Source organism: Gekko japonicus, unplaced genomic scaffold (genome assembly GCF_001447785.1).
Source record: "Gekko japonicus isolate JY-2015 unplaced genomic scaffold, Gekko_japonicus_V1.1 scaffold5141, whole genome shotgun sequence".
In the NCBI taxonomy this organism is placed as follows: Eukaryota; Metazoa; Chordata; class Lepidosauria; order Squamata; family Gekkonidae; genus Gekko; species Gekko japonicus.
In genome coordinates, this window is record NW_015171043.1 from 42,383 (window position 1) to 52,413 (window position 10,031).

At 52.3% G+C, this 10,031-nt stretch overlaps 2 protein-coding genes across 2 annotated transcripts in view; one reads left to right on the forward strand and one right to left on the reverse strand.

Moving 5' to 3' along the window:
- Positions 1–5,310, forward strand: part of LOC107117013 (RAS guanyl-releasing protein 4-like) — a 33,536-nt gene extending 28,226 nt beyond the window's left edge. Inside the window, exons 14-15 of the mRNA XM_015419045.1 lie at positions 1,372–1,577; positions 4,954–5,310. Of these exons, the coding sequence (XP_015274531.1) occupies positions 1,372–1,577; positions 4,954–5,127 (380 nt within the window). The 3' untranslated portion in view covers positions 5,128–5,310. The remainder of the gene's footprint in view (positions 1–1,371; positions 1,578–4,953) is intronic.
- Positions 5,311–7,273: 1,963 nt separating this feature from the next.
- The window catches only part of FAM98C (family with sequence similarity 98 member C), a gene marked incomplete at its 5' end in the record, with an annotated part of 9,089 nt that continues 6,331 nt past the window's right edge, over positions 7,274–10,031 (reverse strand). Inside the window, 3 exons of the mRNA XM_015419043.1 lie at positions 7,274–7,450; positions 8,533–8,700; positions 9,622–9,738. Of these exons, the coding sequence (XP_015274529.1) occupies positions 7,301–7,450; positions 8,533–8,700; positions 9,622–9,738 (435 nt within the window). The remainder of the gene's footprint in view (positions 7,451–8,532; positions 8,701–9,621; positions 9,739–10,031) is intronic.

Sequence of the window (10,031 nt, forward strand, 5' to 3'; positions counted from 1 at the left end):
AAGAGCGTTTGCTTCGCATGCAGGAGGTCCCAGGTTCAATCCCTGGCATCTCCAGTGAAAAGGACCAGGCAGGAGGTGATGGAAAAGACCTCTGCCTGAGACCCTGGAGAGCCATGAAGTGGGGCTGTGGCTCAGTGGCAGAGCCTCTGCTCGGCATGCAGAAGGTCCCAGGTTCAATCCCCGGCATCTCCAGTTAAAGAGGACCAGGCAGGAGGGGATGGGAAATACCTCTTTGCCTGAGAACCTGGAGGGCCATGAAGTGGAGCTGTGGCTCAGTGGTAGAGCCTCTGCTTGGCATGCAGAAGGTCCCAGGTTCAGTCCCCGGCATCTCCAGTTAAAAAGACCAGGCAGAAGGTATTGTGAAAGACCTCCGCCTGAGACCCTGGAGAGCCGTAAAGAAGGGCTGTGGCTCAGTGGTAGAGCATCTGCTTGGCATGCAGAAGGCCCTGGGTTCGATCCCCAGCATCTCGTTTAAAAGGATCAGGCAGTAGGTATTGTGAAAGACCTCCGCTTGAGACTCTGGAGAGCCGTAAAGAGGGGCTGTGGCTCAGTGGCAGAGCCTCTGCTTGGCAGGCAGAAGGGCCCAGGTTTCAATCCCTGGCATCTCCAGTTTAAAAGGATCAGGCAGGAGGTGATGGGAAAGACCTCCGCCTGAGACCCTGGAGAGCCGTAACGAAGGACTGTGGCTCAGTGGTAGAGCCTCTGCTTGGCATGCGGAAGGCCCCAGGTTCGATCCCCAGCATCTCCAGTTAAAGGACATATAGAGGATGGCATGGAGTTGTTTTCTGTTGCCCCAGAAATTAAATCAAAAGAGTTTTCGGCCAAACGTTAGGAAGAACTCCCTGACTGTTCGAGCAGTTCCTCAGCGGAACAGGCTTCCTCGGGAGGTGGCGGGCTCTCATTCTTTGGAGGTTTTCCAGCAAAGGCTAGAAGGCCATCTGACAGCGATTCTGTTTCTGTGAATTTAGGCAGATCACGAGAAGGGAGGGCAGGAAGGGTTGCATCAGTGCTTGCTTCTCGTGGCCCTTTCTTGCACACCCAGGGAAATGCTAATCTCCACTTTGGGGTCAGGGAGCCATTTTTCTCCAGGCCAGTTTGGTCAGGGATCCCTCTTCTAGGCATGGAGCAGGGGTCACTGGGTGTGTGTGTGGGGGGGGAAAGGTATTTGTGGATGTCCTGCATTGTGCAGGGGGGCTGGACTAGTTGATCCTGGAGGTCCCTTTCAACTCTGTGATTCTAGATGGGAAAGACCCCTGCCTGAGACCCTGAAAAGCCGCTGCCAATCTGGGCAGACCAATCCCGGCTTTGATTCCGTACCAGGTCGTTTCGTGTGTGTTTAAGGTTTTAAACCACCCTTCTCCATCACGGCAGGGTCCGAGGAAGAAGCGTTTCCCTTCCCCCCGGGAAGAGCGCGGAACAAGAGTCACCGAACCCTGTCCGCAAGCGCCCCGGGCAGCCAGCCGATGAAACACGCCTGCACCCAAACAGAGAACCAGCAGCTGGAGCCCCACGGTGAAGCCGGGACCCCCGGCAAGGTGCAGAGGCAGCTCCTGGAGCATTTGAATGCGCTGGAAGAGGTGAGATCCCGGCCTGGTGTTTGGCATGAGGATTATTGGCCCTGGCGAAAGAGCGGGCAGCTTGGTAGACCTGGCACGGCTACTTCGTGGTTATTCGAAGGATGCCGTGTCCCAGGAAGCATTCGTCTCGACCGCCAAAAGCATCTACCTGGGCGAAAACATGCCAAGCTTGCCCTTGGCTGCTTGGGTCATACGTGGCGAGAATTTTGGCATTTCTGTTTCCCAAAGACTTGTGATAGATGTAGCTGTCGATTCCTCTTAATCTCTTTTTGGCCAGCCAGTTTGGTGTCGCGGTTTAAGTGTGCGGACTCTAATCTAGGAGAACTGGGTTTGATTCCCCACTCCTCCGCTTGCAGCTGCTGGATGACCTTGGGCAAGCCATCGTTCCGTCAGAGTTGTTCTCGCCCAACTCTGGAAAGAGCTCTCTCAGCCCCACCGACCTCACAGGGTGACTGTGGTGGGGAGGGGAAAGGAGTTTGTAAGCCGCTCGGAGACTCCGAGTGAAGGGCAGGGTATAAATCCAATCTCCTCCTCCTCTTCTTCTTCCTCCCCCCCTATTTTTAAAAGAGGGGTTTCTCTTGAGAAATCAATACACCCATCCGTTAACTGTAGCCCTTGCGGTTGTTTTTATATTATATGCCAAAAGGGTGGCGCTCTTGCAGGAAGATAGGAAGGCTGGGGAAAGCACTACTGGCCTTTAAGCATCTACAAAGCATCCTGAAATGCTGCAATCCCCCCTCCCCAAATTTCTCTGTGATGAAAATGAGAGTGAATTCGAACCTGACACCAAATTCCTAAAAAGAAAAGAAGAGGAAATCAAATGGGATTGTTGGATTTCAGGGAGGAGTTTAAGAGGAATCCAGAGAATTCCTCTTAACTCTGTTAGCAAATCGGCTGCCCCTCCTTCCGGTCCCTCTGCAAACTCCCATTTTGGCTCAAAGACCTCGGAAGGAAGGGAATTTGGCCTCCTGCCCGCCCGGTTCTTGTCATCTCCAAAGGAAGTAGGCAGGCATCCGAGACCGGAGAAAAAGGCCGACGAAGTTTCAGTTAAACATGTAATGTAATATCCTGTCCCCCTGCTCCTTCGGCCGAAACGATGTTTGTAAAGTCGCCGAATTACAAGGTCGGGGGATTTTAAAAATTCAGATATTCAGGTTGGGTGCTAGGCAATGTTCCCTCTAAGCTGTGGAGCCCTGTGAGCAAAAATTCTACTTTGTGAGCTACTGGCAATAAAGTTGTGAGCAAGTAGTTTGGCTGCTGCATAAATTAGTTTGCTCTGGAGCCATCCGTCCTGAGCCAAGACAAAAATGTGTGAGCTGGAGGCTAAAAAACAGTGAGCTAGCTCACACTAACTCAGCTTAGAGGGAACAGTGGTGCTAGGCCTTTCTTCCCCTAGGAGAGGTGCTTTCTTTCAGTGGAGGAGCCTGTTCCAAAGGCCTTCTCCCAGGGGCAAGGGCCCCCGTTAGCGGATCAGGCCCGCAGGATCCAACTCGACATCTCCAGTAAAACAAGAATCGCCTCACCTTGCGTGGCACGGCTCTGGGGATGCCGCAGTACATTTTTGACCGAAAGTTGAGGAGGATTCCCTCTCCAGTTTTCAAAACGACCCATTTTTAGGCTATCCTCTGGTCTGAGCCCCGCTGCTTCTCAGTGTTCTCTTCAGCTTTGTGGAATAAGAGCCGTGTGGTGTACTCGCTTATTGGGGACACTGTTTCTCCTTTAAACGACACTCTGTGTACCTAAAACTTGGTAGATTTCTGCCGCCACCAGGAATTAAAAATTCCAAATCTCTCTATTTTGGTAGAGTGACCCAGTGTCTGGGCGCTTCAGAGGGCTATGTGGCCCTGGGGAAGGACTGTTCTGATTGCTGGGATAGGTTTAAACAACTAATGATTTATTTTAAAAAGAACGAAATAGGTTCCTGGGTATTTTTGAACTGTTGTTGAAGAAAGAATATAGAACTGACAAAACCTGGCGTCACACACAGTCTCTCATACACCAAAACTCATCTCTGATAGGTTTAGACACTCAGTCTAAACTCTCTCTCATATATAAAGCCACACAGGCTGAACTCTCTTGCTCATATAGCCACACAGGCTGAACTCTCTTGCTCATATAGCCACACAGGCTGAACTCTCTTGCTCATATAGCCACACAGGCTGAACTCTCTTGCTCATATAGCCACACAGGCTGAACTCTCTTGCTCATATAGCCACACAGGCTGAACTCTCTTGCTCATATAGCCACACAGGCTGAACTCTCTTGCTCATATAGCCACACAGGCTGAACTCTCTTGCTCATATAGCCACACAGGCTGAACTCTCTTGCTCATATAGCCACACAGGCTGAACTCTCTTGCTCATATAGCCACACAGGCTGAACTCTCTTGCTCATATAGCCACACAGGCTGAACTCTCTTGCTCATATAGCCACACAGGCTGAACTCTCTTGCTCATATAGCCACACAGGCTGAACTCTCTTGCTCATATAGCCACACAGGCTGAACTCTCTTGCTCATATAGCCACACAGGCTGAACTCTCTTGCTCATATAGCCACACAGGCTGAACTCTCTTGCTCATATAGCCACACAGGCTGAACTCTCTTGCTCATATAGCCACACAGGCTAAACTAAGCTCCAACTGCTTCCTCTGTCACACAGACTCTCACAAAAACTCTCCACACTCATCTCTTCCAGAACACAGAATCACCTCATAGACATCTCTCCTCCTCATCAGCCAATCACATCACACTTATCTCCCTCCATCCCTCTCCTTACACTACTGCAGTCACACTAAACATTTAAAGAAACACACGCACCAAAACAAGAAATCATTACGAGCCGCTTCTGCAACGGAGGGGGAGAGGAGGAGAACCCCAAGGACAACTGCAGCCCTTTGCAAGGTTTCCTTAGAGCAGGCTGTCTCCGGGCAAAGAGTGGAATCTGTGCCTTCCGGGACGAGGGTGGAACAGCCAGGGAAACGGGTGCCAGCCTAAGGGGAGGCTTGGCTCAAAGCTGCTAGTCGCAGGGGTCCCGAACCTTTTTTGAGCCCAGGGGCACTTTTGGAGTTCTGACACAGGGTTGCGGGCGCTGCCGCAGGAGGTGGAGCCCGCCGCAAAATGGCCGCCGCAGCTTACCTTCAGTCTCACAGCGAAGGTCCTTGTGCTGCAGTGGCAGCCGCCACCGAAGCCACGTTTGTAAAAACCTGCACAGCCAATCCAATCTCTCCAGTGGCCAATCAGAAGCCTTGCTTGGGGACCCCTGTGCTAGAGGCTACTCCTGCTCACTCCTGGCTGGGACCCTGCTGTAAGGTCCCGGTGCTTTGCTTCGTTAGCTCCGCCTCCCCGAGCCACTTGCGTTGTCGCCTTGCTTTACAGGAACGGAACAGGCTGCTGCTTGCCAACCAGAAACTCCAACGCCGCAGCTTGGAGCTGGAGGCGGAGAACAGGCGGCTTCTGAGCACGGTGCAGGCCACCCAGAGCGAGCCCTCTGTCACTCTCCTCCTGGAAGGGATGGACCGCCTACAGCTCCCGCGTGCGTCCGAGGCCTAGCAGCCCCGAAGAAGAAGAGGACAACCGGCAGCTCGGAAATTCGAGCACTCGAACTAACGGAATTTAAAAAGGGACTATTTATTGAAGGGCACGTCCTAGCCTCCGTGCTGTTTCCCCCTTGTTCATGGTGTGAAATGCAACTGGGCTCACTTGCTCGAGCCGCCTCTGTTGTTGTAATAAAGCTGCTCCCAAGTAGGGACAGGGCTGGCTACTGCCTGTGGCAGACTAGAATGAGCCTCGGGCGACTGCGCGGGGCCAGAGAGACCTCTCCTTGTTCTGGAGGTAGTTAAAGAGTAGGAGCGGCAGGGGCTCCAACCTCCACATCCAAATGTCAGTGTGGAAAGTGGGTGGCCAAAGGGAAATACCTTGCACAGAAACAGCAGATGGTTCGGCAGGTGGAGAAGAGAGAACAGAAGTGGTATGGAAGTTCTGAGAATAATTTACTTGCTCTCCCACCGCTATCTCCATTCATAGGCTGATGCATTTGCATCCCGGTTACGACCCCATGGACCAGATCACGCCAGGCCTGCCTGTCTTCTGCCGTCCTCTGAAGTGTACTCAATTTCATGTTCGTAAATCTTCCACTAAGAGTTCACAAAACACCGAAATCCGTGAGAATCAACCCACCACCCTTGGAGAACCAGTTTGGAGTAGTGGTTAGGAGGGCGGACTCTAATCTGGGAGAACTGGATTTGATTCCCCACTCCTCTGCATGCAGCTAGCTGGGTGCCCTTGCGTCAGTCACAAGTTCTCTCAGAGCTGCTCTCTCAGGAACAGTCCTCGTGAGAGCTCTCTCAGCCCCACCTGCCTCCGCTCTGAGACTCCCTCAGGTAGTGAAGGGTGGGGTATAAATCCAATCTCTACTCCTCCTTCTTGCCCTGCAAGTAATCGAGAGCCAGTTTGGTGTAGTGGTTAAGTGCGTGGACTCTAATCTGGGAGAACCGGGTTTGATTCCCCACTCCTTCACTTGTACCTGCTGGATGACCTTGGGTAAGCCATAGTTCTATCAGAGCAGTTCTTGAGAAAGAGCAGTTTCTGTCAGAGCTCTCTCAGCCCCGCCTACCTCACAGGCAAAGTTCCCTCTAAGTTGCAGTCTTGTGAGCAAAAATTCTACTTTGTGAGCTGCTGGCATGAAAGTTGTGAGCAAGCGATTTGGCTCTTGCATAAATTACCGTATTTTTCGGACCATAAGACGCACCTGACCTTAAGACGCACCTAGTTTTTAAAGGAGGAAAACAGGGAAAAAAATATTCTAAACCTTCGGTCCATAAGACGCACTCACTTTTCCTCCCACTTTTTTTGGAAGAAAAAGTGAGTCTTATGGTCCAAAAAATACGGTAGTTTGCTCTGGAGCCCTCCTTCCTGAGCGAAGACAAAAATGTGTGAGCCGGAGGCTAAAAAACTGTGAGCTAGCTCACACCAACTCAGCTTAGAGGGAACACTGCTCACAGGGTGTCTGTTGTGGGGAGGGGGAGGGAAAGGAGATTGTCAGGGAAGGGCGGGGTATAAATCCAATCTCTTCTTCTTCTTCTTCTAATCTACTTCGGTTCCAGACACTCATCCCTCCCTAAGGTCGGCAGGCGTCTGCTGTCACGTGACCAGCGTTCCCTCTAAGCTGTGGAGTCTTGTGAGCATAAATTCTACTTTTGTGAGCTGCTGGCATTAAAGTCGTGAGTGAGTGATTTGGCTGCTGCATAAATTAATCTGCTCTGGGGCCCTCCTTCCTGAGCGGAGACAAAAATGTGTGAACCGGAGGCTAAAAAACTGTGAGCTGGCTCACACTAACTTAGCTTAGAGGAAACACTGCTCTGGAGCCCTCCTTCCTGAGCTGAGACAAAAATGTGTGAGCCGGAGGCTAAAAAACTGTGAGCTAGCTCACACTAACTTAGGTTAGAGGGAACATTGGTCACGTCATATCATAAGGAGACTCGCTTCCAGCTCAAAGGTATACTGAAATGGCATCCTCAAACCCACCCACCCCCCGCTGCAGAAAAGGAAACTGTGCGGCCACGGATTCCGGTCATGCCTTGCAGCCATCTGCTCATCCAATGAACCCTGATGGGAGGCAAGGCACAGCCACCCACCACCCCCGTTCCTGCAGCCCCACCCCCACAATTAATCAGACATAGCCTTGAGCGTGCGCCACTTGGAAGAGGGCTTACAATCCCAGTTTTTATTTTTTCTTCTTCTTCCCCCTTTTGCCCCAGCGCTGGTGGCCGCCGCCATCTCCTCCCCCCTCTCGCCTTTTCTCCCATACGGGCATAGGGGGCTCGATCTCGTTTGGACGCCCACCCCGGTCCGGGACGCTGCCGGTCATCAGCACCTGTTGTGGGGAAGGGAGGCATTATTTCAGAGGCAGCCACAAGGGGGCAACGGGGAGCAGACAGGAAGTGCTACGCCAGCGACCTGCTCAAATGCTACCGGGGCATTTCAAAATCTTCCCCAGCGGGGCTTGCCCACGGTATTTTACCACCCTTGATTCTGGGGAAATCAGCAAAGGGTAATCAGAGAGAGGAATTGGGTGGGTGGCAAGAGACAGAACATAAGAACATAAGAGAAACCAATGTTGGATCAGGCCAATGGCCCATCCGGTCCAGCACTCTGTGTCACACAGTGGCCAGAAATACCAGGGGCCATCAGGAGGTCCAGCAGTGGGGCCAGGACATCGGAAGCCCTCCCACTGTCCCCCCCCCCCGCAAGCACCAAGAATACAGAGCATCCCTTGCCCCGGACATAAGAACATAAGAGAAGCCAATGCTGGATCAGGCCCATCCGGTCCAGCTCTCTGTGTCACACAGTGGCCAGAAATACCAGGGGCCATCAGGAGGTCCAGCAGTGGGGCCAGGACACTAGAAGCCCTCCCACTGTTGCCCCCCCAAGCACCAAGAATACAGAGCATCACTTGCCCCAGAGTTCCTATCTACAACTTATGGCTAATAGCCACTGATGGACCTCAGCTCCATATCCATGCTTGTAGCCGCCACCACTTCCTGTAGCAGTTAATTCCATGTGTTAATCACTCTTTGGGTGAAGAAGTCCTTCCTTTTATCCGTTCTAGCCCAACTGCTCAGCAATTTAATTAAGTGCCCACGAGTTCTTGTATTGTGAGAAAGGGAGAAAAGGACTTCTTTCTCAACCTGCTCTATCCCTTGCGTAATCGTATAGACCTCGATCGTGTCACCCCTCAGTCGTCGTTTCTCCAAGCGAAAGAGCCCCTAAAGACAGGCTCAGGTCATATTGGCCAGTGACTCCGGTGGGATAAACTCATTCGCCTAAGTCATCCATTGCTCTGCAGGGCAATTCTGTGCTTCTGCAAAAGCACTGCACGTATGCAGCTGCAAATATATGGCTGTCCCCAACCCAGCACTATTATCTGGGGTCCCAGATTTTCTCCTGGGCCCTTACCTTGTTGATGGCGCAACTGGTCTTGTCCCGGGAGGCCCCGCTGCTGGTCTTGGTGATGCACGAGAGGTCGTCTCTGGCTGCCAGCAGATGTGCGAGGCTGATCTGAGACTCCCTCTGCAAGGACTGCCGCAGGGGTCGGAAGGCCTTCGACATGGCCGCGCCGCGATCCTAGCGGACGCGAGAGATGGAAGAAAACAGGCAAGTGACTCGTTCCAGATACCACTTTTGTGAGATAAAAGCAGGCTGAAAGGACTTGAATGGAGGAGATGGCTGAACTGGCGATTCCAACATTTCTAGTCGGGAGGGGGGGCAGCAAGCCGCCCTGACTGCTGACCAACGCTCCCTCTAAGCTGTGGAGTCTTGTGAGCAAAAATTCTACTTTGTGAGCCATCGGCATTAAAGTTGTGAGTGAGCGATTTGGCTGCTGCATCAATTTGTTGCATGGGGAACCCTCCTTCCTGAGCTAAGACAAAAATCTGTGAGCTGGAGGCTAAAAATCTGTGAACTGCAGGCTAAAAATCTGTGAACTACCTCACACTCATTCAGCTTAGAGCAAGGGTGTCAAACTCATTTGTTATGAGGGCCGGATCTTGACATAAACGAGACCTCGTCGGGCTGGGCCATGCGTGTCATAAAATGTAATGCCAGGTAGCGAAGATATAAATTTGATAAAGGACACAAACACAAAGGTGTTTTCTTTTTTTTACTTAAAATAAAAACATGCTTAAAACATTAGCTCTGTAAGCTGCAAACCTACTTTTGATTTATTGGCGTTCCCCACAGAAATCTCATGCTCAGAGTTCTGAGTCTACAACCCAGCTTAAAACGTGAAATGGCTGAGCGATTGAGAGAGTCTGGCGAAGCAAAGCTATGATGCAGCAGCAGCAGCGGAACTGGAAGCAGGAAATGGCCAGTTCCACTGTGGGCCTGATCCGGCCCCCGGGCCGCATGTTTGACGCCCCTGCCTTAAAGGATCTCAGCTAGTGGGTGTTGAGAAAGACTTTTCTCTGCGTGGGCTTCTTGGGATCGGGCCCTATTGACACCCCTGGCTTAGAGGGAACACTGCTGCTGACCCACCCGATTGCTCACCTTTGCTCTCTCGGACCAGTGGAACGACTCAATTGTGACGTCGAAGCGCGTGATTATCATGCATCTGCGGCACTGGTACTCCGTCCGCAACGCTCCGTGGATCTTCTCTAACGTTTTCTAGAAGACAGATCGGGATGGGTGGCCGGGTCAGTCTGTCTGCAGCGGCGGAAAAGAGCCAAGAGTCCAGCCGCGCCTTAAAGACTTAACAAAATGTGTGGCAGGGGAGGAGCTTTCGGGGAGTCACGGCTCACTTCTTCAGATAGGTAGCACAGGTGCGGAGCTCCGGCAGTAAAGAGCCCAGGGGGCGGGCACATGCAACAAGCCCCGCCCACTGCTCCCAGCAGCTCTTAGTCAGGCCACGAGGAGCAAGAAGCAACCAGGTGTTGCAGAGCCCCCCCCCCCCGCGCGGC